This window comes from Lotus japonicus, chromosome 3 (genome assembly GCF_012489685.1).
Source record: "Lotus japonicus ecotype B-129 chromosome 3, LjGifu_v1.2".
Classification (NCBI taxonomy): Eukaryota; Viridiplantae; Streptophyta; class Magnoliopsida; order Fabales; family Fabaceae; genus Lotus; species Lotus japonicus.
In genome coordinates, this window is record NC_080043.1 from 97,168,959 (window position 1) to 97,196,111 (window position 27,153).

The following is a 27,153-nucleotide window of genomic DNA, read 5'->3' on the forward strand; positions in this document are numbered from 1 at the left end:
GCTTGGGTGGTGTCTGATATTTATAGCTTGGGTTTTGGTCCGGCCGAACCATGGGTTATCCGACCCATATATTACACGATATTGGTCAACCCACTTACACATAAAGTCGATGCGCCCATATGAGACCACGGTGCCTTTAGAAGTCTCAGCTAAACAGTGTGTTGAAATGATGTCGGTAGAATTTATATGTACATGCATAAGAACTTCAAATCACTAATAATATGCAGACATTCAAACAGTATATACATCTAATATACCCAATATTAATTTTCTCTTTAACTATTTCTCTTTTCTTATCGTATTACGTCATAACACACTATATAAATGCTTACAAATCATTTTGCTAACAATAAGCAAATTTCTGACATGTTTGGATTCACTTTTAATTCTTACAATAATCATTTTCTTTTCACAAAGTTTACTTTCACTAGTCTTTCTTATTATTCCTATTGCTTCCTAATTTTCGTTTTCTCTCTCATGTAGAATGGTGGAGCTAGGGACGGCCTTAAAATGTGTTACTTTAATTGAATAATGGAAACAGAGAAAAACTCAACGGCACATTAATTTTCCTATAAATCATGTCGTTCAGTTCAAGTCATTTAGAGGACACTCACAATATTTTCAAGAAAAAACAATGGGTTCCAATACTTTTGCATTTTCACCACTACCCCATGTTTTCACAATTCCAATTATCTTCAGCCTTCTATCTATAGCTAACACCGCTTTGGCTTGCAACAATACTACCAATCCTTCGTACAATCATCACACCAAAACCGTTCATGAAAACACCACCACCAACATTCCTTCAAATCACTATACCAAAACCTACATAAACTACATTAAAACCTCATGCAGTTCAACCACTTACCCTTCAACATGCTACCGATCTTTACACCCCTATGCTTTGAAAATTGAAGCTAACCCTTTGAAGCTCTGCAATGTTTCTCTCTCACTAGCCTTAAGTTCTGCTTATCGTGCCACTAACACCGTATCAAAGCTTTTGAAGCACAATGACGATCTGGCACACACAACAGAACAAGTGGTGGAGGATTGCTTTGAGAATCTGAAGGAATCCATTGGAGAGCTTCAGGATTCTCTTGCTGCCATGGGAAATTTGAATGGATTTGATAAAGGGTTTCAGGTCAGCAACATCAAGACGTGGGTGAGTGCAGCTATGACCGATGGTCAAACGTGTTCTGATGAGGAAAATTACATGGATGGTGCTGTGAGGGACAAGATCAGAAAGAATGTTTTGAAGGTGTTGAGGATAACAAGCAATGCTTTGTATTTCATTAACAATCTCAACTACTAAACTAAAGTGATCAGTGATCATGCTTACCTCACTGAGGCTAGCTTTTAACTTGTTTAACTTCTATGCTTATTTATTCTTTTTGGGCTTTATTTCATCTTTGGTATGCATTTGCTTGTTCTTGTTCGGTGCGAAATGGGTTTAAAATGGTTTATATGCTTTTGGGCAGAAAAAAATTTGGATATACCCTGCAACATATGTCAATGTCGACCTTGCCTTGCACACCAACAACAAGGCATGGCAGTCCAAGTAAAACCAAAGACACTGTTACAATAATATAGAAGACAAGGGATTACTAGACCACTTAGGATAGGGAGCATTGTGGGGCAAGTTTTCAGCATATCAATTTTAACCTTTTTCCAAAATTCCATTAGCAGGCAGACCAGTCATTCTTGAAGCATGCCCAATTTCTAATACATCAAATTTCCCAAAATACAGCATAAGGAACAAAGTAAAGTGAAAACTATTTATGTAGCAAGTCTAAAGTCTACAGATGAGACTAATAGTAAAGAACATGTGAGCAGAAAAAATATTTGGAGCAACTATATGAAATTAGAACACCAATACTTACTTATTATATATAGACCTAATTTTGGGGAAGAAGTATTGTCGTCCTTGTGACTCGAATCATACGGCTAATTTAACAAACTAGTGCAACTTCATTTTAAAATTGCCAAAAATAGTTCTGAAAAGATTATCATTAATTATAGTGTTGCAAGTCATTATTGTAGGTATGATACGGTTCCTTTGGAGCAAAGGATCCATCACCTTGGAAGACATGAAGGCTTGATAGGGTTATTCTGTAATGAGAGTTCCTGCTTCTAGGCTCTAGCCTTTTTTAGATCAGTATCAGAGGGAATAGACGCAAAACAAGTTGAAGGTTAAAGAATGTTTAATAGCTCTACAACCAAAAAGGCGGTTCTAAGCCATGGATGAAGCATTTCATGGCGAATGAAAGCCAAGTGGAGCACAAGACTTTTCCAGTATACTGTTTGTCAAGGTTTGTGTTCCATGCAAATTCATTTGAGACTATTTGAAGGAGTGTTTTCCCTATTGTCATACATCTAGACTAACTCGTTAAACTCTTCAATTCATTAGTTTATCATGATGGGTGCATTATGTTCTGATTTGGAATTATGGTTTAAACTTTTTATTTAGTTTAACTTGTGATGGCATTTTGGTTGTTTGAGTTATGGGAAATAACATAACTTATTTTTCATTCAATCCATTCCATTCGTTCGCCTCACACTAGCATAGTAATTGGTTATGGCATTATTAATAGCACCATGATCATGTTTCATCTACAATGAATCAAATATCAGACATAGCAAGGTATAGGAAACAAAGGGGGCAACATATTCACAAGATACTACTTCAATCAGAAGGCCACATACCACTATCAATAGCAATCAGAAATGCAGAGTGTAAAAGAGAGTCTCCTTCAAACTACCCCTTAATCCTGAAACAAAGACATGGACTTTACAGATACAAACGTTGAGATAGTGTCAAAGGAGGTACGGCCGGGGCAGCAGGCCGCAAATGGACAGGCTTCCCCACGTGGTGCTGGAGCTGTAGATTGTAGAGGCATAGGAACGAACTTGACTCAGGGCTTCCTAGCGGCTTGGGGTTGAGTGGCAACAAAGCCGATGGAGGGGCAGGGTGAGGAGCAGCAGGGTGGAGATGTGGGGGTGGAGCAAGGTGGGAGTTAGGAATGTCTGGGCAACGATTTGGTGCAGAACGAGAGGAAAGCAGTAGGGGCACAGAGGGAGAGGTGGGGGTGGCGACAGTTTGGAGAGAGTGTGAGGGTTTAAGAGAGTGTTAGTGTTCGAGAGAGTGTGAAGGTGGTTTATAAGCACGGACGAGCGGATAAATCATCAAAGTCTAGGCCTACGCTAATTGTGGGTGAATCGATGTGCGAGATTGACTACAACCGATGCTAATTTGGCCGATTATTTATTTTAGTGTCGGCCACAAAACCGTTGCTAATGGACGACGGGCGGGCGCAAATTGATGGGTGGTTTTAGTGTTGGTTTCACAACAAACGATGCTTAGCATCAGCTAGACCAAACCGACACTATCTTTAAGTGGAATAGAATATCAAATAAATTTAAACATATTTTAGTGTCGACGTCAGGATCGACACACATATTATTGTTTCTTTTAGTGATTGATTTCACTTACTCTCACTTACTCTCAATCAAACACTTACTCATTCATCCTAAGACATGCACATGCTCTACTCAACCTAAGATATTTCTATCCTATGATGACCGATACTTGAGCGTTTTCCTTCTTAACTGAAGCCTACACCAATTTCTCAATTGTCTCCAAAGCTTAGAAGTCATTTGATGGCCCGTCGATGCACTAAGTATAGAGAGAAATAGCAAATCATGAGAGAAAACTAGATATCCTTACAATGTCCAACATTTAACAATTGCAATTAACTTGCTTGAGGGGACACGTTAAATGTTTCAAAATCATCGGTGCAACAACATACTATAATTTGTGGTGGTCAGAAACCATCACAAATAAGCGTCTACCAATCGCTACTAAATGTTTTCATGTTATGTACATTGCTCACAATATTTTGCAAAATCGTGATATTCTTTTACTATTGAAGATAAAGTAAAATGCATTCTTTAAATCTGCTTGACAAGCACCACATATTATAATTTTATGTATGAATATCAATTGGAATTAAATTTCAAAAAAAGAATATCAATTGGAATTATACCAAACATACTATCACCGAAAAATAAAATAAAAGCAAATCATATAATAGTTAAATATAAGAGTCGCTCTTTATAATATTGTAATTGTTTTTTGTATTAATTTATTTCAAACTTAATTAAATAAAACTTAATTAAATATAAATACTAACAATTAATTTTCGTAACAATCATGAAATATGTTCACACATGACTTTAAGAGTGCATAGAGAAAGTCTATTTTTGAGATGATGCATGTGCAAGCCCGTTGATGTTACAGCAGATTCAACGCGATCTTAATTTAATTTATGACCTGTATTAAGAGAGTACCACGGAATCAGAACGTGGCACGACGTGCATTCCCATCTTGCACGGTTCTTATGCAGACAGTTGCTGATGGACATAATGAATTTGATAGCGTATCAACAAAGTGAGAGCCATTTGACACAGATTCTTCTAGAGTTATAAAAGCCCCGTTATGCATGCATTTTTCTACGGAAGCAATAAACCAATGGCTTTGCACTTGCACATTAGTGATCTTGTTTCAATGCCCCGTTGCTTCAGATTACTTGTGTGTGCATTCCTTCTATTCATCTCAACCACCCTTGTTGTTCAAGCAGCATCTGATTCTGTAGCAAGAAACTCCACCACCAATACTACCCTGCTCAATGCCTCCAAAAAGTTCATACGAAACCAGTGCAATTCAACTGCCACTTACCCAAATGTTTGTTACAACTCTCTCTCCCCGTACGCATCAAAAATCAAATCCAACCGTTTGATACTCACCAGAGTCTCTGTTCTTCTGGCTCTGAAAGCAGCAAGAGCTTCATCTAGGGTAATGACAAGGCTATCCAAGTTGAACACCCTGACACATGATGAGACCTTGGTCGTTGCTGATTGCGGAGAGAACATTGATGACACAGTGGATCTGCTTGAGCAATCTGCTGATGGCATTTTGCATTTGAATGGCACGAGAACTAATGAGGATAGATTTCAATGGGATGACATAAAGACATGGATGAGTGCGGCCATAACTGATGACTATACATGCACGGATGAGTTTCATGAAATGGAAGTGCGGCCTTCAGTGCAGAAGATGATCAAAACCAGTGTTGATTATGCGGAATGGATGACTAGCAATGCCTTGGCTTTCGTAAACAGGCTTGCCTACTAAACATGTTTGGTTCTGTGGTGGAATGTCCTATAACCACTAGGAAGAAGCTACTAAGTGTAACTTCTGGAGTTACCGTGGTTTGAATTGCGTGTTGCCACCATTCCAAACATACTGAGAAACAAACACTACTGTTTCTAGCTATATGTCAACTGTATACATATATAGGCCCTTGCTATCTAGGGATCATTAGTTGTGTTGTGCTGGTTAGCTTTTCCATAGGCTACCAAGGTTAAGGTAAATTTCTTGCTGTTAGCCTGTTTGTTACTGCATGATTCATAAGTTAATCGAATACCGAATATTTCAATTTTGTGCAAGAAAAAAGAAGAGTAACTAACATGCTGTTTTCCAGGGACTTTTTGGGTACAGGAATACTAGATGAGTCTGAGGTTTAATTCCAACATCTTATGTAAATTAACTAAGTCTCTAATCACTATAGTAATTCCTTCAACGGATAATTCCTCTGTTCAAGAGTAAGAGAACATGTCAAAAAGAATTATCTATTTCTGAGGGGTAAGAAATCATTTATTCCACACCATACAATTCAGAAAGGGGTATAAAACTCAACAGCTACGAATGGACAGACTTAAAAATAATCTTTTGGTGTAGCTGGCAAAGCACTCAACCTAGTAATTACATGTGATGTGAAGATAGTATGTGAAAAAATAATATATTTTCCTGTATTTGATGCTAAAGAACGGAGATGAAGGAAGACAATACTAACTTGGAATTGAATCCAGCAAGTTACGTGTCACTGCTGTACATCAGTATACCCTTAATGTAATCAGATTTTGTGGGAGAAAGAAGAAGCAGAATGGACCTTGCATCATCAAGCATATGTAGAGACACAAGAAACATACACATGGGCTGTCTTGTGGTGTTAATTAAGTCTTTGGACGCATAGCTGTCTAATAATCCAATCCTCTGTCAACCAGCATCATTCTAACTCTCTCCATGTCTTCTAATCTGCCTGCATTTTCATAGATCTTCATAAGAAGTGCAAAATTATGTTCATTGTCTGGCTCTAAATCAAAAAGCTTGTTTGCAGCAATCTCCCCTATAGCTACACTTCCATGCAAATAGCAGGAATACAATAAAGCTCCCCACTGGGTTGGACCTGCAGCCTCAGAGCCGATTCCATCGGTTATGATGCTATAAGCCTTTTCAACCATTCCTGCTCTTCCATAAAGGTTAACCATGCAACCATGATGTTCCATAATGGGTTTTATTTTATACTTTTCAGTCATTAAAGCATACAACCTCACTCCATCATTCACCAAACCCAAATAGGCACAAGCTGATAGTAGTGAAACAAATGTTATTTTATCAGGCTTTACACCAGCTTCCTCCATTTGCTCAAAAAGAGCAAGGGCTTCTCGGTGTTTGCAATGAGCAGATATTATAGAATTCCAGGAAACAACATCCCTTTCTGGCATTAAATTGAATAACCAACGCGCTGTATCCAACCTTCCATGTTTGGAGTAAGCTATGATCAAGGAATTAGCAATGGACAAGTTCCATTCAACTCCTCGCCTGATCACCCACCCATGAATTTGGACCCCGAGATCCATTGATGAGACACCTGTGAGAATCGTGGATATGGAAACAAAATCAGGTTTACACCCTTCCAAAACCATTTGGCAGAAAGTGTCCATTGCCTCAACCTCAAGGCCATGATGAACATAAGCTGTGAGCATTGAATTCCATGAAACGGAGTCTCTACGATGCATCCTGTTAAAGATCTTTCGAGCCTTTACAATGTGACCGCACTTAGCATACATGTCAACCAGTGCATTGAGGACAAACCCATCATTGCCAAAACCAGAACGAACCGCATGGCGATGCACCTCCTCCCCAACTTCAAGTAACCCTAGTCCTGCACAAACTTTCAGAACTCGAGGAAACGTGAACAAGTCAGGCTCCACACCCTCTTCCACCATTTGGAAGTAGAGCGCAATGGCATCATCATAGAGACCCAGTTGAGCATACCCTGAGATAAGAGAATTCCAGGGAAATGCAGATGCATCCCTCTGAGACATTTGATCAAACAGGTCGTGGGCATCTTCCATGTACCCAAAAGAAGCGTACAACCTCACAAGCTTGGAGGTGACGCCAACATTCTTACGCAAAAGGACTGTAGGTATGAGGCGGTGAACTTGGATACCATGACGAATGGCTTGGGAACGGTAGCAGGTTTCTAGCAAAGAAGCATAGATTTCTGGGTCAATTCTGATGCCTTTCTCTATAGAAGCTTCAATGTCTTTGAGTACTTGTTCAATTGCTTGGTGTTTAGTTTGGGGATAAGGTTGTTGATGGATGAGGAGTGGGGTTGATTTTGGTTTTGGGAAAGAAAGAGTGTTGCTTCTATCTTCACTTTGCCACTTTCTGTATTTCTTGCTTTTATCTTTGTTGGTGTTCTTCTTAGCAGAGCACAAGGTAGTGGGATTTGGAGGGAAGCTTAGAGTGCCTATCATTCTAAAGTTCTAACTTCTTTGACACTAATTGATGCCTTTGTCTAGTATGATACTATATCTCATCAACACTCTCCTTTCTTTCACAGTTCTAAGAGGATTACAGGATGGATGGATGGATGGCAACACATCTCACCACACTTTCTATAGCTAAAATTTATGCAAGGCTTTACTGAAGAGGGAATGGAATTCAATAAATTAGGTGCGAGGCTTGTATGATTTAAAGATCTTACATAAATCTTATCTAATAAACAAGGATGTGTTGAAAAAATCTTATCTTGAAAGGGTATTGTATTAGACTTTTGCCTTAAAATTATTTAGTAATGATACGTGTACCACCAAACAGTGCATACATCTTGAGATACTCTTTTTTTCTCTATATCTCTCTTCCGATCACATGACATCGCATATCAAAGCTATCACTTATCTCTTCATCTCTCTCCAATGGTCCATATTCATTCCGTGTACATCAATATTTATTTAAAGTTATTTTATTGACTACTCTTTAGGGACTAAAATCAATGACATCGGTCAATTAAGTAAGAACTCGACATATTATGAGAACAATAAAGTTTCGTTCACACTCAAAAATCACTCACATCTATCTAGAGAGAGATAAGAAAAGAGAAATGAAAGATATGATAAATAACGTGATAGAAAAGAAAAATAGAAAGATAATGTGTGTTGATTATAAATTTAATCAATTACACATTTTTAGTTACTTGTTTGCTTCAGAAACATGCTCACTTTGTTATATCTACATCCACCATATTTTCATACACACAACACACTTGACATGGTTGTGTGTGTATGTTAATCAGACGTTAACACTGATGTACGGTTTTCTATCTATTGTAGGGCATGTACTATGTGCTCTCTTAATTTTTTTTAGGAAAATCCAAATAGAAACAAACTATTAACTTTTTAGAAAATGAGCACATGCTACAGCCTACAGGATTGACGAAGATTTGCTTCTATTGTACAGCTGCCATGGATAAGACTAGCAATTTGGTGGAAAAGCTTTCCATGTAACAATTACTTCAGCATCGTCGCTAAATTGAAGAATATATCTCCCTGAGTTTTGCAGCACTGCTATTCCAGCTTGCACCAAAAGGTAGAACAGAGGCGAGAAAAGCTGGTAACCAAAAACAGTAAGAAGAAAAAACAAAACTCTAAAAACAAGTCCAATACCTCAAAAATCTGTTCAACTCTTCCATAGAAGTCAGTGTAGTATCTAATAAAGCTTAAAACTGTCTAATAGAAGTCCTTGGTCGCAGATAATGGAAGTCAGTGTAGTCCTACACCTCTAAAAGTTGGAGGGACAAAGAGAACTCAATTTATTGTAAAATAAAAGTACAAAAACATCTTATGATCATATATTGTATTCTGCAAATTATAGGCGGTTCCTCTGCTGTTAGAGACAGTTTAAGTCCACATTCGGGCCATTCCCTGAGGAGCTTGCATAAGCTGCTTATTTCACGTCAGGGACATCACAAGGAGGAAAGATAACACAGGCAACAGGAGCTATCTCCAGTGAATGGTGGACATGTAAATATAACTTTGAAATACTTCAGTGTATGAGTTTTAGAGACCTAGCAAATCCCAAAGCAAGTCAAACAGGAACTAGCATCAGATATGGTAAGCAAACCGGAAAATACCGGTCTCCACTAAATCAAAACTTCACTCAACTTTACAATGCTCGCAATCCATTCAAACAGCTTTCACTTGGGGTTGAGCTGTAAAGAATAATGCAAGTCATTAGAGGTATTAAATGATCAAATACAAAGATTTTAATCCAGATAAGGAGAGGGAGCCAAGGGGGACATATTCAGAATTACATCTACCAACAAATATGGCATTTTAAATTTCTCTTCACAACAACTAAAACTCAAGTTAATAAAGTCGTGGTTAATAAAAACACAACATGTAGATGGTTGTATACATTTATGCACCTGGTGCGGTCAAAACCAGTTAGTATTAAGAATTGATACCACGAAGAAAAAATTGGATGTGAATGAATCATCATGCATCTTAAGCATTTTGTAACTGACATTATAGAACTATTTAATATATACCTAGTGCCTCAAAAACTGGCCGAACTTGCTCAAATATTTCATCGACTGTTCCCACTGCTTTGATCTGCAGAGATTAGCTAGTCATAAAACTATCACATAATTCTCTGATCAGAAAGAGACGTACAATTAGCATTGTAGCATACACTTTGAGAGTAAGTAAATAAAGTATCTCTAACCAAAAGGTTAAAAATATAATTTGCAGTTTTTCTATGTACGTCGGAGGACAGATATTTCTCTATATAAGGCTAGTTCTCCTAAATTCAATTGAACATTGAATCCAAACACAATTACCCTGCGAAGTTTCCCTTTTTTTGCATAATAATCAACCACAGGAAGATTTAAAGCCTCAAATATTTTTAGACGTTTCTTCATTGTATCTATATTGTCATCAATTCGACCCTGCAATGAAAAGAGGAGCATATGTCAAATTTCTAATCACCAGCTGTTAGAGCTGAAAATGATGATGGGCCACTCGTGCAAGATCAAGGTGGGCCTAGGCAGTGGAAGGTTTATTCGAGAAGGGGCAAGGTGGGAATTGAAGGGGGGACTAAGGGAATATCTATGTAACTGATTCTATAACAGAATGGAGAGAGAGAGAGGGTGAGGTGGAAGATTGTAGGAATCTAGTATAAAGAAGGCAATAGTGAGGGTGAGAGGTTTATCTGAATCTTTAGCTAATTTGAGAGATGGATAGGAAGCACTGAGCTTCCTATTAGGAGCCTAGCTCTTGTCAGATTTGGGTGCCATTCCCTTTCTGTGTACTTGCCATTTACCATTAAATAACAATCTTCTCTATTTGCATCTATTTTCAGTGTGTTAGTCTCATTGTTAGGAGCTGGTTCCTAACAATTTGGTCCGACCTGCCGGATCAATCCTCGCCGGTGAATGCCACCCAGGAAGACTAAATCTGCAGTCGTTCACATGGAAGCTAAGATCGACGCGCTGGAGGCCGAGCTCGCAGCGGTGCGAACCTCGCTGACGGCGGTGACTACCGCGATGAAGGATCTACCGACGACACTAGTCGCCATGGTAGAGAAGGCAGTGGGAAAATCGATTCCGGAGGAGAATGACTCCGGAAATGGAGGAAAAACCCCAGATCCAAACGAGAAGCAGGATAAGGGGCACACAACCCCCGAATCTAGTGGGAACAAGAGAGAGGAGCGCAGACAAACCTCAATTCACGGAGATGCACTGGAGGAATTCCGTCAGTCAATGAAGAAAGTTGAGCTTCCGATCTTCGACGGCAAGGACCCGGCGGGGTGGATCTCACGAGCAGAGGTCTACTTTCGAGTACAGGAGACGTCGCCGGAAGTCAAGGTTAGCCTGGCACAGCTTAGTATGGAGGGGGGAACGATCCACTTCTACAATTCCCTGCTCGAGGCGGAGGAAGAGTTGACTTGGGAACGCTTGAAAGAGGCATTATTGGAGCGGTATGGAGGCCATGGAGACGGAGATGTTTACGAACAACTCACGGAGCTCCGGCAAAGGGGATCTATCGAGGAGTACATAACGGAGTTTGAGTATCTCACAGCTCAAATTCCTAAGTTACCAGAGAAGCAATTTCAGGGCTATTTCTTGCATGGGTTGAAGGAGGAGATTCGGGGTAAGGTTCGTAGCATGATTGCGATGGGAGGGATGAGCAGATCTCGGTTGTTGATGGTCTCACGCGCGGTGGAGAAGGAGGTGAAGGGTGAGAGTGGGCCGGGTCAAGCGCGTATCAATCGGTTTGGACCTTCGGGTTTTCGACCCGGAAATGGTGGGTCAGGCAAAACCGCTGGAACAGATTGGGTCTGGGTACGGGGAAATAAAGACGTGGGCCAAACAAGCATGGGCCAAGCAAACAAGCCTCCTACACCGGCAAAAAATGAGCCGGCAAAAACACAAATGGGCTCGAATAGAGTGGGGCCACGCGACCGCGGGTTCAATCATCTGACTTATCCACAGATGATGGAGCGGCGTCAAAAAGGCTTGTGCTTCAAGTGCGGCGGGCCGTTCCACCCGAACCATCAATGCCCAGATAGACACCTCCGATTGCTCATCGTGGAAGAAGACAGTGATGAGATTGAAGAAGCTAATATCCTGGCAATGGAGGTCACGGATGAGGAAGAGGGACATGACGCAGAGCTGAGTTTGATGAGTCTCTGCCACTTAGGAGGAGTGCACGCAGACAACCCACAAACTATGAAGCTCCATGGAACCATTGCGGGCGTGCCGGTGCTGATACTCATAGACAGCGGCGCAACCCACAACTTTGTGGACTGTCATCTGGTGCGACGTATGGGGTGGAAGGTAGAGGATACACCTCGAATGGTTGTGCGAATGGGGGATGGGTACAAATCTCAAGCCCAAGGTCGTTGCAAGCAACTGGAAATCGAGATCAATGGATTCTACCTGAAATGCTCTCCTCAGCTGTTTGATTTAGGGGGGCCTGACGTGGTCTTGGGCATCGAATGGCTCAGGACATTAGGGGATACGATCGTTAATTGGCGTACCCAAGCCATGAGTTTCTGGCACGAACAGCAGTGGATTAATCTGCAAGGGGTGCGTACAGAGAACAAGGACATTGTGGCGCTACAGAGCATTGTGTCTGGAGTACACCACGAGGGCATGTTAGAGAGCAGGGGAGGAATTCTGGGTAAAGGTAATTCGTCTGAGAAGATTTCCCCAGCACAGCAAGCAGAACTCGACAAGCTTCTCCAATGTTATGAAGAGGTCTTCCAAGAAAAACAGGGCCTACCTCCAAGTCGCGGCAGGGAGCATAGCATTGTTATCCAAGATGGGCAAGAGCCGGTAAACGTGCGCCCGTATCGCTATCCCCACCATCAAAAAAATGAAATTGAAAGACAGGTCAGGGAAATGCTCGCCTCTGGAATAATTAGGCAGAGCACAAGTGCGTACTCCAGCCCAGTGATATTAGTTAAAAAGAAGGATCAGACATGGAGGCTGTGCGTTGATTATCGTGCTCTCAATCGAGTGACTGTCCCTGACAAGTTCCCAATTCCGGTAATTGAAGAGTTGCTGGATGAATTACATGGGTCGCATTTCTTCTCTAAGTTGGACCTAAAATCAGGATACCATCAAGTGCGAGTCAGAGCTGAGGATGTACATAAGACGGCGTTTAGAACCCACGAAGGTCATTACGAGTATTTGGTAATGTCGTTTGGTCTTATGAACGCGCCGTCCACTTTCCAGAGTTTAATGAATGAAATCTTCCGGCCAATGTTGCGCAAAGGGGTCTTGGTCTTCTTCGATGACATCCTCGTTTACAGTTCAACCTGGGCAGCACATTTGGCTCAATTGGAGCTGGTTCTTCAGCAGCTGCAAAAACACTCCCTCACGGCCAATAGGAAGAAATGCCATTTCGCGGGTCAGTCAGTAGAATACCTGGGACACTTGATCTCACAGCAGGGGGTGGCTGTGGATCCAAACAAGATTGCAAGTGTGGTGTCCTGGCCTGTCCCAAAAAATGTAAAAGGGGTTCGTGGATTCTTGGGGTTGACCGGGTATTATCGCAAGTTCATCCGTGAATATGGTAAGATTGCGAGACCTCTCACTGAGTTGACGAAGAAGGATGCATTCGTATGGGGAAATGAAGCCCAGAAAGCTTTTGAGATGTTGAAACAGAAACTGACAACTGCCCCTGTTTTGCATTTACCTGATTTCTCTCAAGCATTCCGTCTTGAGTGTGATGCATCAGGGGTAGGAATTGGAGCCATTCTCCTCCAAGGCCAGCACCCCATTGCTTATTTCAGTAAGGCATTAGGGCCAAGGAACCTTGCCAAGTCTGCTTATGAAAAGGAGCTCATGGCAGTGGCCTTAGCGATCCAACATTGGCGTCCTTACCTCCTTGGGCGCAAATTTGTGGTCACCACAGATCAGAAGAGTCTGAAGGAGTTTCTCCATCAGAAGATAGTAACTGGGGACCAACAGAATTGGGCAGCCAAGCTCCTGGGCTATAACTTCGAAATTGAGTACAAATCGGGGAGAACAAACCAAGGAGTTGATGCCCTGTCGCGCATCGCAGAAACAGGGGAAATGCAATCGATAATATCTTTTCCTTGTTGGGTAGATCATGGCATTGTTCGTAATGAGGTGCACGCTGATGACAAATTGTCAAAGATCATAGGAGATTTGCAGCGTGATCCTCAAGCTCACCCTGGGTATGTGTGGTCTCAAGGCACTCTTCTATACCAGGGACGACTGGTTTTATCAAGCACTTCTTCTCTCATTCCGCAACTACTTCAGGAATTCCATGACACACCTCAGGGAGGCCACTCGGGATTCCTGAGAACCTATCGCCGTTTGGCCAGTAACCTTTATTGGCTGGGAATGAAGAATTCGATACAAGAGTACGTGAGGAGCTGCGATGTTTGCCAGAGACACAAATATTTAGCTACATCCCCGGCAGGTTTGCTGCAACCTCTGCCCATTCCTACACAGATTTGGGAAGATTTGTCTCTGGATTTTATCACAGGTTTGCCAAAATCAAGAGGTTCTGAAGCAATTTTAGTGGTGGTTGACAGACTCTCTAAATACTCCCACTTCTTTTCCCTAAAACATCCCTATACTGCAAAGAGCATTGCCGAGCTTTTCACCAAGGAGGTGGTACGTTTACATGGAATTCCAGCTTCGATTGTAAGCGACAGGGACCCAATTTTTATGAGCCACTTTTGGAAGGAGTTGTTCAGACTACAGGGCACTCGCTTGAACATGAGCTCCGCCTATCACCCTGAATCGGATGGGCAAACGGAGATCGTGAATCGTTGCTTGGAAACTTATCTCCGGTGCTTTGCTGCAGACCAACCCAAGACCTGGGCTACATGGCTACATTGGGCGGAATACTGGTTTAACACTACATATCACTCTGCTACTCAACAAACTCCATTCGAGGCAGTGTATGGTCGCAAACCGCCGGTGATAGTTCGCTGGGCTCTTGGAGAAACCAGGGTGGAAGCAGTACAGAGTGAGTTGCAAGATCGAGATGAGGCTCTCAGGCTACTCAGGCAACACTTGGCTACGGCGCAGGAGAGAATGAAGGCTTATGCAAATACTAAACGCAGAGATGTGTCTTTTGCAGTAGGGGAATGGGTGTTTGTGAAGTTAAGGGCTCACCGGCAGCAATCTGTGGTTAGCCGCGTTCATGCCAAACTTGCGGCCCGCTATTATGGACCTTATCCTATCTTAGCTCGCGTTGGCGCTGTGGCGTATCGTGTGCAGCTCCCCGAGGGATCACGCGTGCACCCGGTTTTCCACATCTCTGTGCTTAAACGTGCAATTGGGAACTACTCTGTCGCAACTGACCTTCCTGAGAACTTGGATGGAGAAGACCAAACCATTGGTCAACCTAGTGTTGTTTTGGCTCAACGAACTATTACTCGCCATGGCAATTGTGTACCGCAAGTATTGATTCAGTGGGCAGGGACGACTCCAGAAGAAGCAACATGGGAAGACCAAGTGACAATTCGAAGCCAATTTCCCGCTTTCAACCTTGAGGACAAGGTTGGCACTGTAGGAGGGGGGTATTGTTAGAGCTGAAAATGATGATGGGCCACTCGTGCAAGATCAAGGTGGGCCTAGGCAGTGGAAGGTTTATTCGAGAAGGGGCAAGGTGGGAATTGAAGGGGGGACTAAGGGAATATCTATGTAACTGATTCTATAACAGAATGGAGAGAGAGAGAGGGTGAGGTGGAAGATTGTAGGAATCTAGTATAAAGAAGGCAATAGTGAGGGTGAGAGGTTTATCTGAATCTTTAGCTAATTTGAGAGATGGATAGGAAGCACTGAGCTTCCTATTAGGAGCCTAGCTCTTGTCAGATTTGGGTGCCATTCCCTTTCTGTGTACTTGCCATTTACCATTAAATAACAATCTTCTCTATTTGCATCTATTTTCAGTGTGTTAGTCTCATTGTTGCTGAAATTAAATCTCTAAGAATCTGATAAGAACCTGATTACGGCTCAGCACCCGTTTCACCATCTCTTCTTCAGGACAATCAAAGAAAAGTACTATATCCGGCTCTGATCCAATCTGCATAATGAAGTGTGTTAAATCAGCAGAAGAACACGAGAAAGAATTTACACGAAATGATTCATTGTCCTAATGCCCTCAAAAAGAGGTTTCTTCATAAAAAACTGCTTTGGTCATCAGTAGATATTGTCATTTAACACCGTAAATAGAGGATACGTGTACATATATAAAAATTGGTAAATAACTCAATCTATATAAATTCATCAACATTAAAAAGAAGAGGCCCAAGGAGGAGGGACATAACTTATTTCAACTGAAATTTAAAGTTACAAAAATTGAACTTACAATTTTTTCGAAAGCTATGCGGTTCTCCTCGCTTCGAGGGAAACCATCAATAAGAAACTTATGATTGTCACTCGATTCCATCTCTCTTAGAATCAATTTGACTGTCACTTGTGATGGAACAATTCTTCCTTCACTAATTGTACTGAGAATCATGGAGCTGTTTTGGTATTTTATTGTTAGAACCCCAAAGATGCAGCAAGGAAAGAAATATAAAATTAGGATAGGACAAGAGTACCCGTATTCAGTATCAGAAAGCACCTCCTTTCTCAAAAGATCTCCAGCACTGAGATGCTTAAATCCAAAAGTTTCAACAATTTTTTCGCATTGCGTACCTTTACCACTACCAGGCCCCCCTGAGAGAACAATACTAGCATTAAGTATTAACGGTCCGTCCTTGATTATAGTTTCCGATTGAGTTGATTTAAAAGATAGCAAGCGGCATTGAGTTAGATGCATCATGAATCAGCATATATTAGCATATAACATTAAATATGAAGACAAGGTAGGTAGGTATCCATATATTTATTTATTTATGTTGATCTAAACACAGAAGAAGAACAAGATAAGATATGCAGCATGAAACTCACAAAACAAAACTAGTGTTTGCCAATTCGTTATGATGGGAGAAGACTTGAATAAAATAATTTGAATAACAGATAGATGATTATTATTACCTAAAACAAAAGTTATGATCGGAGCTATATGTTGGGGGAAGATCCCAGTCTTTTCCTGCATAGGGAATCCGGAGGTAAATCTATGGCAATGAGTAGCGCTGGGTTCCTGGAATGGAATCAATGCAAAGAAGGTGAAGTTGAGAGTATGAATCGAAGAGAAGTGAAGTGAAGTGAAGTAGTACCTTAACCTGAATGTGATTGTGAAGGGAGGAGAGTAGGGATGACTTCACGGAAGCGGTTGCGCGTTTCCACATTTCTGTTGCCGGTGCGGTTGTAGAGTGGTGTGGGGTTTCCCAAATCAATTTCGATTTCTAACTTCAATGATTGTTTGTTATTAGGTTGCGAGTTGCGAGTTGCGAGAGCGAGAAAGAGAACGAGGGAGATATTAAGTATTAACAACAATCAACATTAAGTGCGATGCTGATGGGTGTCACGTCGAATAGAGGGGGTGTGAAATCTAATGGTTGGGGTAGCAAATCCACCTCTCAGTAAGCACTAACCTGTCCTGTGTTGGAAAAATATTCACGTCATTACTAGTATTATTATATTAGGCAGCTCAACTAGACATGGCTTTACAAACAGTCTTGAATCTTTGCTAAACAACATTGCTGATACATTGCTCAATCCACCATATAATAACTTTAGATTTTCGTTTTTCCCTTTCTTAGATGCAACTAAGAATTCAGACATACTCCAACGTGCACTCTTATTTCTATCGCCCGGCCATAAGTACATTACATACATGAATGAGTATCTTTCATTTTCTTTTGATTTTGCAAATGTTATTCATATGCTTTCATTTTCACTGCTCAATTACTTCAAAAACTAACTTTAATCATCTCTTGCAAATGCCAATTCTCAACCACTTCATGAATGCGTTTACATTGGCAGTTCCATAACATTTTTGTTTTTATTGAAACCAACATTGCTTTATTGAATGGCAAAATTAAAAATAAATCATACAGAAATAGTTGTACCTCAAATAGAGGGCGAAAATATTTGGGAACAATTTCTATATGTTTAAAATGAAATCGTCTAAAAAGCACAATGTAAGAATTGCTCTACCGCATTAAATATAGTGCGTGTTAGAATTTCTCCCCGTAAGTGATAATAAAGCGTGTAACCGCAGAACCAAAAATACTAATAGTTGAAATAAAAGGATTTCAGAACTGCCAAAAGTTTGTCTCTGCCACATTCGCTCATGATAACAATCAGGGTGCACTTCATTTTCATCTACTTACTGTCTCACTGCAATGTATACTTTATGTACAAGAAATCAAAAGCTACCTAGAACCTTCACGGGAAAATGCACTTTCCATAATTAAGACTCGGTTGGAGCAAAGGATGAAAGGCACTATACTGACCTACACTATCCAAAAGCACTGGAGCAGATGGAATATAACTAGCATCTCACCCTATCAAAGCCTAGAACAAATAATTACCATTCTAAACTGAAAGGTGAAAAAGCCAAGGAAAAAAAATTCCTGAGGCACATCACATTGCTTCTAAAATGATATCAATATTGTAGAAATAACACGACTGGAGTCAAATGTGCATGCTTCTTCCTTCTGAAAATGAAATCCCTATTCGGACCTTATCGCTTGGAGAAACTTACAAACCTCTTTAGCAATGTCATGATACAGATGGATTCGAGTCATTGGGTGATTCCTTGGAGTTCCTAATCACCAGATCATAATTGATAGATGCTAGCTGAGACAAGTTCTGTAAAATAAAAATATAAAAACTTGTCAAAAAAAAAATTTCTTTAGCCCACATGGAAATGTGCAAGCCATCTTTGATATGGTTTTTATGGCCAAAAGTAATGTGATATGATAATCTAGCCAATGTGACTGCTAGAGAATCTGAATGTTTAAGCTTTAGGGGAAGGATTGTATGTCGTAGTTGAGATGTTGTTGTATGGGCCTATGGGGTTCTTGAGTTTTGCCAGGTAGTTTCCTATTTAGGCCAGCCAAAGCAGAGTTTTCTACATTTAAACTGGCAATAATGTAGACATAATATCAAGAATTATATTCACGAAAGAAAACACCAGGCACAGTAGGTGTTACCTTAAATGAGAAATTACTAAACGAGTACTGCACCTCAAGAGCTGGACCAGGGAAGTCTGCTAAGCTACCACATTCATCACCCTGCTTAATGAGTATATAGTCAGAAAAAATCATGAGCAAATAGGGCTGCTAGAAAAATAATAACAGATGAAATTGTTGTTACTTTTTCCATACCAAATTACAAATTAAATTTAAAAGGGGAAAAAGTAATTGATGTGAGCAGAATTGTCGCTTACAAGCTAAATGACTCTTTCATATGTGATCTTCGATTTGATAAATTATAGTTTTCAAGTTTAAACACAATGTGTTAGGGACGAAAATAATAAAAGGAAAGAGTGGTTGGTTTATACAAGGAGAAATAAACAGTCCCTTATTTTAGGAGAGAAGATATCTTTTGTTTAAGGAGTGTATTAGGGGCTTAGTAGCATATTAACTAGAGTAATATAAATAGTCCCTTATTTTAAGAGAGGGGATATATTTTATTTTATGAGTATATTAGGGGATTAGAGTATATTAATTAGACTAATATATATAGTCCCTTATTTTAGGAGAGGGTATCTTTGAGACATTGGATTTTGTAAATCCTGGGAGAACCTCTCAGAATTTGTTAGATAGGGAATTCTTTGTCAGAAGGTTAAAACTTCTTGTGAATAGTTAGAGAAATTCTTCCATGATTCAATTTTCCTTAATTTTTTACTCTTCCCTATCTTTCATTATTGATTTCACAAGAAAAAAACAAACACAATGCAAATATTTAATGCTAAAAAAAACTGAAACATGTCACCTTAAAATCATGCAAATCAAATTAGGACTGAGTAAATCACTGGACGTAAGTAGCAACCCAGCTAAAGGGCTTAAGGAAGTTTATAGTGAATGAGTACTAGAATAAGAAACTGTTCTTACATCTTCATCTAATAAATCGCTTCCTGAACCACTGCTGCATGTTTCAGTAATGTCATCAAAATCACTACCGCCAACACAATGTTCATCCTCTGGATTCCAAATGTACCGGCTCATAAAATAACTTGTATCAAGAGCTTCAGCTGATGGTATGAACATAGCCTGCAGAAAATTGGGGTAGATCTCAAGGGTGACAAATTGAAAGATATGGTTCAAACATATTGAAATTCTAATTATATTAAAATGACGACCTTCTGCCTTGCTAGAGTATCCCAACTAATATCCTTGAAGAAAGCATGGCGTTTAACCTGCCACAAAATTGAATTTATAGTTGCCTTTTGTGAAATATCATACTTTGCAAGTACTCTATTGTAAAAAAAGCAATAAATACTCACTTCTGTAGCTCCTGTTGCACCTAACCTTTGGACGGGATTTTCGTTCAATAATCTGAAAGAGAATACACTATCAGTCATAACCAACATAACTGAAAGCTTAATGTTTTTAAGTTAAAACAGGACCGCTTTTACCAACCAATGGCAGAATTCATGCAAAATCCTTTTGGTGTATTTTTATGGAAGAGAAAAACACCCAGAAGAAGCTGCTTATACTATTTACTAATAGTATGTTCGCTCAAAATGGTCTTACTTGTCTTGATAGATTTTGTTTATTGTCAAGGAGAACAAAGTAGTAGTAAAAAGTAACATGGAGAGTCATTGTTTTGATAATGCTTACTTATTCATCAAATCAAATGCATCATAGCTGATCTCTTCAGGAATCTTTGGCCATTGTATGTCTCTGTTAATTATGTTGTCAAAAATTTGCTGCAAAACAAAAAGCCATGAGCAATAATAATGTAGAAACTCATTGACCTCAGTAATTTCCAACAAGTTCACATGAGTATATGTAAAAATTAAAAATTCACTCAAATATAACCATATAAAGAGCATGAAGAAAAAAAAGTGAAATGTGGAGGGCCATTAGCCATTCCCTGAACAAAAGGTGGTACAAGCAACAGTGAGTAACACAAAATGAACCCGAGAACACTGGGAGCAAATACAATTGCAAAAACAACTGTCAGCAAGAACTAATAAGGACCTTAACAATCTTTATTTCGTGTTTTATAAGCAAATAATAAGCTGTGCCAACAGGTTTTGATCTGAGTTTTTGTTTAGATAAACAGGTTTTGATCTAAGTGATACAATTACTGTTTGTTATGCAAAGTTAGCAGACATGAACCTATCCATGACAGCAGTTAAAAAAAAGTGAGCAGATCATATGGAACTAATTTTGAAATGATAAAGCAAGTCGAGAAGTTGAGCTAAGACAGAACGGGAAATGGAACATGATTGATCAAATCCCCATCATATAACCACAGCTTCCTATTAAAGACGAGAGGAGACAACATTAGATCTACCGTCCACTCAAGTTGGGTAGAAGTATTTAAATATGATTCAGAAAAGCAAAATGAAAACAAGAAGAAACAGGGCCATCTACAACTTATTTTCAATATTTATCCGCATTGAGGAGGTGTTCTTTTTTAGGATATAACTAGTAAGGTACCCGTGCCGTTGCACGGGTCTGGACAGGTCACTGCGATTTTCATTGATTATAGCCATTGATTAAACAAAATCAACATTCGATATTTTAACAACATGATAATTTTTGCCATTGTACATATATTATCACCTAATGTGCATCTCCTAAGTTTAGAGGAGCCAAATCCATGACGAAACTACCTGCGGATGTTCTGCATTGAATGGTGGAATACCCACAAGAAGCTCATAAAGTATGACACCCACAGACCACCAATCTGCAGTTACACCTACAAGGAGAGCAAGTGTATATAAGAGTAAATCAAACAAAAGAGACTAGAAAACAAAATGCAAAATTAATTAAATTATTTTATTTGAAAAAATCAGCTAACTAATAACACTTCTCGTATAAGATGTGCTATTAAATCAGTAGATAAAGGACAAACCATGTCCCATGCCAAGGAGTATTTCCGGTGCCAAATAATCTGGGGTGCCCACTACCGATTGTTTTCGACGTTCTTCCCTTTTTGAAGAGTGTTGAGACTTTGGTTCATCATCTCCTAGGAAATCATTACTGGAAAAGGATGGTGCGGACAAATCATCTGTACTGTTGATAAGACCAACCTTAGAGAGACCAAAATCTGTCAACTGTAATAACAGGGATTAAACATTTAGGAAAAATGACAAAAATACTTTCATTGAAGTACTGTGAGATATTTTATGACAATTAGTAGAAATAAATAGCCCTCGGGCCACAATATGACAATCCTTGGAGTAAACACCAATAAATTTGTGCTGGTTGATTTAATCGAATTAGAATAGTTGTGGTGACACTATTTTCATATAAGCAGTTGAACGCCAAATAATGGGAGGTGTGTGTCTTGGCTGGATACATCATACATGTAAAGAACACTCCTTATAATGATTTGGGACAGTTCTCTCCTCTTAAGCTAGCTTTTCAGATTGTTAATTGGGTTCATTTGCAATTCTAATTTAAACTAACGTAAAATCTTCTAGTGGAGTGCCATATGTATTTCAGACTATTTTTTTACTCATCAAAATGACAATAAAAATGGAGCGGGTATGTATGTAAAACAGGGGATTTGAATCTTGAAGTTTTGGTAACATATTAGGATTAAAATAGATCTTGAAGTTTTGATTTGAGGTAAAAATACGATAAAAGTAGTGAAGAAATATAGAGACTTCATTCAATATAAAATAGAAATTGGTACACATTAAATAAACTGCATTATACAAAGACACAGAATTTTGTATGCTTAAATTCTAAGGTTTTATTTTTTTAATTGGAGATAGAAGAGGGTGCGGGTATGTATGTAAAACAGGGGATTTGAATCCATGATGCTGACCTTAATGTGACCATCTTGACCAATCAACAAGTTATCTGGTTTCAAGTCTCTGTGAATCACATTTAAGGAATGTAAATACTCCAAAGCAAGAACCTGTGGAGTAACAACGAAAAAAAATAAGACAAAATAGAAACTAGAACATTGCAAGAACTTAAAAGATATCCACATGAAAAACTAAGAAAAAGGTTAATATGCTTACAACTTCTGCAATATATACACGAGCCATAGCTTCATCTAAGCAACCTAGATTTCTCAACAGAGAATAAAGATCTCCGCCATTTAAATACTCCATTACCAGATAAAGATTTTCCCTACATGTGAAAGAGTAGAAAAACCGGACCTGTTCATCAGAGTTAGATGGAAATTAGATGAAGTACCTATATGCAACAACTTCACAAATGGACGATACATGGTAATCCTGCTTACCACGAAAGGGTTTCGAACAGATATAAGGATGTCTCGCTCAGCCAAAATACTCTGTACTGCATTTTTGCGGATCATATCTTTCTTTTTCAGAACCTACAGAAATAACAACAACAAAAATGTTTTAACCTTTTCCAATTACTCAGTTAATTAGTCAAGAAGATTTTCTAATGGTTTCTATAACCAACAATAGCCAATTGGCCAAGCTGGACTAAAGAATGCTCGCATAGTTTTACAGTTCAGGAACGTGCTATTACAAAGTGCAGTTTAATAACAATTCATAAAGAATTAATTTATCTCATCTTTCTTTGGCTTTCTTTCTGAAAATAAATCAAGTCAGTGGATAAGGAAGCCGACCTTTATAGCAAATAAATCACCAGTTGCTCTTTTTCGGGCAAGAAATACTCGTCCAAATGCACCCCTGCTTATTGGTTTTATTATTTCAAAATCTTCAATAGAGGTTCGGTCCTTAGAACAAGTATTTATTGGGCTAGCACGAAGGCTTCGGACTGTATCGTCTTCCACTGAACTCTCTTCATCAGCATTGCTAGTTGATGAATCTACCTTTTCATCTTCTATCTGCCCACAAAGAGATATGTATTTCTCCCTGTAAAATGAAGTTGTAAATTCCAAGGTAAACTTTAAACATTATGCCAGGAGAAGAAAACAAATCACAAAGAAGGTAAGTCATCAAAATTTCAGTTTATACTGTCAACAAAGTTGGTCTAAAGAAATGTTGAAAAATCTTATCAATGCTTCAAGATCACCAAAAATACATGGCTGTACTACAAACACAACAGAGAAGTTACAAATGCTCACTGCAAAAGTTTTTCTATTCGTCGTCCAAAAGTCTCCACTATAAGTGCATCCACTTTTCTATCTTGGATTGCATATTTCAGGTCCTCTAAGCGATCCAGCATATACTCCAAAGCACTGTAGTCACAGTTGTTCACATTTGCTATAGCACGAGCTATTTCAACTAGCTTGTTTATCTGTCATTTAATTTGACAGTGTCATTTTTAATGTTAAAATGCAGAAATTCAACGAAAATATGACCGAAGAAGTCATGAGTTACAATGTAAACATGCTAATATTATGATATGTAACATCATGTTTTTCTGCATGTTATAATATGTTATAGTTATGAAGAAAAATAGCCGCAGGAAAGTTTAAACCTGATCATAACTCTCAAGCTCAGATAATGTTCTCCGCCCACTTAGTAACATTTCTATCTGACTGGTCCGTGGTGTTACCAACGGTGACCTCGGTGTCAAGCTTCCGGCTGAAGATACCTTTGTGCCAAGATCAGGTTTTAAGCAGATACGTGCTTCACATGATATTTCAGATGAAAGGTTCAGATCATCCATGACAAAAGTACTGTCAGCTTCAGAGGTATGGTCAAGCATGTCTTCAGAGCATCTACATGTTAAGTTATTTCTCTCTGAAGATAACTCATTGAATTCTTCATGCACACTTGATGTTGATACTCTAACCATCTCAAAGGTTTCTCCAGGAGTATCGGTGCTTTTTGGTGTGCTTTTTGGTGTCCAAGATTCCAGTATCCTCTCAATAGTTTCACAAACTCTTTCAAGGCGTTCATTTACAGTTAAGCCTTTCAAATCGCACCGATCAGCAATTGTGCATATTCGAGAATGCTCCTCCACATGTACAATTGGTATTTCAACCTCACAAATCCTGCAGATCATTGAATCCTCATATGATAGATTTTGCTGATCTCCCCAGAATCCCCAAGAAGCCTTCCTCGTTCTGGAGGATGACTGTGAATGTTCAGGATGACATGATAAAGTATCCAAATTTTCAGCATTTTCATCTTTGACTAGCAAATGATCGTTGGATGGAGAGTCTGCGGCATCTTGGTCTTTGCGCTTTTTCTCAGCAGCAGATGGAAGCTTTCTCCAGGAAGACATCCTATAGCTGCTAGGAGTTGATTCAGCAGATGGAACCTCCACATTGTCATTCACAACACTTGCAAGTTGGTCAACTTGACTTTGTTTTGTCATCAGCTTATCTTGCTCTTTTCCATGTGACTTTCTAAACTGCTTCTCAGCCATCTCATGTCCACTAGGTGGAATACTTGGTGGTTTCTGCTGTGAAGACTTTGCAATTTGTTCTGGATATACTCCGAGATCACTGAGTTGGTGAAGACCCAGAATGTGATCCTGTTCATAGCCACTTTCCTTCTGAAATTGCACTAGGCGAGTGCACCGAGTGAGAATAAATAGCAGGCGCGTATGAGCTTGCTTGAGGACCCCCACTGGTAATTCTTGACGCTTGTCATCAAGACTTTGAACAATAGATTCACATTTGATCCAAAACTCAGCAGGTGACATCTTTGCGCATTGTCGAGCAACAACAAGCAGATCCTCCAACCTCTCTTTCCATTCAGAATGAGACCCTGAAATCTTTTCAAGAGTACCCACCAAATCTCCAGCAAAACCACCCAAGTCAGAATCAACTTCTTCCTTCAACTTTTCAAACTTAGCTCTAATTGCCAACATGGCTTCCTTCAAAATAAAATTTTGGGAGGAAATTGGTTTAAATAAACTTAAGCATTCGCAAACTGATATTAACACTGATAAACTTGAACAAGTTAAAGGAAGAGTACCTCCATGTGCCCAAAGACACGATGTTTCCAGATGGGAAAAGGCCTAACTCCTTTGGAGTTGAGCTCCACGGAAAAGCTCTTAATATCAGGGTTTCTCTTTTTGCGGCCACTGGTGAGACGCAGGATTTCCTGAAAACGTGGGGATTGCATTTCTTTGGCGAAAGCGGCATGATTACCCTGTACCAAAAACACATGCCATGAGCCTGAGCTAACTACATTTCTCCAACTATTGGCTATACACATCACCCCATCACAAGAAAATGCATTATTGAAAAAACAAAGCAATGCCATCCAATTCAACAAATTATTAATATATGTATGACCTCACCTCAGGAAGAAGATGTGAATGAGCTTTCAACGATTTGGACTGAGACCAATGAGCTTTTCCCCCTGAAGAACAACAACATCGGAAATGAAATTGATATTCAAGCGAACATGCATGTGAGATTGAACAATAAATCAAAAATTAATTTCCCATTTACACATTAGAAAACCTAAAACTGGAAGAAGAGTGAAAAATGTGGACCTAGGTCCTTGGAATGGGAAGGTTTGGATCTGGGTTTGGCGTCCTTTGGGAAGATGGGAGGGGCGCCAAGGGAGGAAGAGTAGCGAAGAGGCGAGGAAGAGTAGCGCGTGCGAATGTGGTTGAGCCCTAAGGCCGAGGCGAGCAAGATGGAAGGAGAACCGGGACGTACACGTACACCTTCTTCCTTCTCGTGTTCCGGTTTGTCTTCTTCTGGTTCGTCTTCATCATCATCATCATCGGCGGCGCGTCGATTTAGGATGTGGGGAGTTTTCTGGAGCTTAGCTCTGGAGGCGAGGGGCGAGGGGGTCCCCGGAGCGGAATGGGGTTGGGGAGAACGCGGCGGCTGAGGGGTGGACGACATTCTTCATGGCATTGTGAGTGTGTGATGAGATTGAGAGAGTGAGATTCGGAGAGAGAGAGAGATTGGAATGAAGAGAGGGTGATGACTGATGAGAAAGAGAGTTTCGCGGGTGGCGGAGGCATGAAATGGGGACAGCGAAGCGTCCGTGATTTTGTTTCAGTTTGGGAAGAGAGAGTTCGTTATGGAATGGAATCAAAAATCAAAAATGAATGTCAAACGTGTTTCCCGCGAACCAACTACTCACCTTGGGAATAAGATTGGCTTCAACTTCTCCCTCCTTGTTTATCATTTTATCATCAATAATTCATTCTTCACCCACCTCCACCTTCCACATAGATAGATAAATGAAGTAATGAGAGAGAAAAATAATAAGTTGGACAGGGCGGGACATGAAAAGAACTTCATGCCCGCCCATGACACTCATGGAACAGGATGACGCATCGGTCTCGCAAAGATCATGGGCGACGATGGATGGACTGAGGGTCAACCGTCTTACCGGTGGTCCCATCTGCCAGCTGGAAGATTCTTTTGGGTTTGTCCTATCTGCATAGGGATTTGGGTCTTGTTTGTAAAGGCTCAAATATATGAACAATCTAGATGATGACCACACCCTCTATAAAAAGGAGGTTTTTAC

At 39.8% G+C, this 27,153-nt stretch overlaps 5 protein-coding genes across 10 annotated transcripts; 2 read left to right on the forward strand and 3 right to left on the reverse strand.

The window, feature by feature from the left end:
• The first annotated feature begins 372 nt into the window (after positions 1-372).
• On the forward strand, positions 373-1,391 carry LOC130743100 (21 kDa protein-like). Its single transcript, XM_057595215.1, has one exon. The coding sequence runs from the start codon at positions 635-637 to the stop codon at positions 1,310-1,312; it is 678 nt and encodes a 225-aa protein (XP_057451198.1). The 5' UTR covers positions 373-634; the 3' UTR covers positions 1,313-1,391.
• A 3,134-nt stretch (positions 1,392-4,525) lies between these two features.
• On the forward strand, positions 4,526-5,495 carry LOC130747967 (pectinesterase inhibitor 4-like). Its single transcript, XM_057601036.1, has one exon. It carries the CDS (start codon positions 4,529-4,531, stop codon positions 5,189-5,191), a length of 663 nt encoding a protein of 220 aa, XP_057457019.1. The 5' UTR covers positions 4,526-4,528; the 3' UTR covers positions 5,192-5,495.
• A 167-nt stretch (positions 5,496-5,662) lies between these two features.
• Positions 5,663-7,899, reverse strand: LOC130747966 (pentatricopeptide repeat-containing protein At4g25270, chloroplastic). The gene has a single exon (XM_057601035.1). The coding sequence runs from the start codon at positions 7,660-7,662 to the stop codon at positions 6,097-6,099; it is 1,566 nt and encodes a 521-aa protein (XP_057457018.1). The 5' UTR covers positions 7,663-7,899; the 3' UTR covers positions 5,663-6,096.
• A 948-nt stretch (positions 7,900-8,847) lies between these two features.
• LOC130747968 (UMP-CMP kinase) lies at positions 8,848-17,147 on the reverse strand. Of its 5 annotated transcripts, XM_057601037.1 has the most exons (9): positions 16,901-17,136; positions 16,719-16,824; positions 16,280-16,397; positions 16,045-16,201; positions 15,679-15,759; positions 10,026-10,133; positions 9,735-9,798; positions 9,349-9,395; positions 8,848-9,251 (listed from the first exon to the last, which is right to left on the reverse strand). In XM_057601037.1, exons 1-8 carry the CDS (start codon positions 16,970-16,972, stop codon positions 9,370-9,372), a joined length of 732 nt encoding a protein of 243 aa, XP_057457020.1. In that variant the 5' UTR covers positions 16,973-17,136; the 3' UTR covers positions 8,848-9,251; positions 9,349-9,369. The 5 variants fall into 5 exon arrangements, with proteins under 5 accessions (XP_057457020.1, XP_057457024.1, XP_057457022.1 ...); XM_057601041.1 differs by lacking the exon at positions 10,026-10,133 and having other exon boundaries at positions 16,901-17,147; XM_057601039.1 differs by having other exon boundaries at positions 8,848-9,395; positions 16,907-17,131.
• Positions 17,148-17,781: 634 nt separating this feature from the next.
• Positions 17,782-26,823, reverse strand: LOC130747969 (probable serine/threonine protein kinase IRE). 2 transcript variants are annotated; one of them, XM_057601042.1, is made up of 17 exons: positions 26,159-26,753; positions 25,961-26,022; positions 25,633-25,809; positions 24,182-25,531; positions 23,826-23,998; positions 23,364-23,613; positions 23,010-23,102; positions 22,783-22,923; positions 22,584-22,676; positions 21,663-21,864; positions 21,421-21,506; positions 20,417-20,505; positions 20,080-20,131; positions 19,936-19,992; positions 19,688-19,846; positions 18,785-18,865; positions 17,782-18,440 (listed from the first exon to the last, which is right to left on the reverse strand). In XM_057601042.1, exons 1-17 carry the CDS (start codon positions 26,517-26,519, stop codon positions 18,351-18,353), a joined length of 3,516 nt encoding a protein of 1,171 aa, XP_057457025.1. In that variant the 5' UTR covers positions 26,520-26,753; the 3' UTR covers positions 17,782-18,350. The 2 variants fall into 2 exon arrangements, with proteins under 2 accessions (XP_057457025.1, XP_057457026.1); XM_057601043.1 differs by lacking the exon at positions 26,159-26,753 and adding an exon at positions 26,764-26,823 and having other exon boundaries at positions 17,785-18,440.
• Between the last annotated feature and the right edge of the window lie 330 nt (positions 26,824-27,153).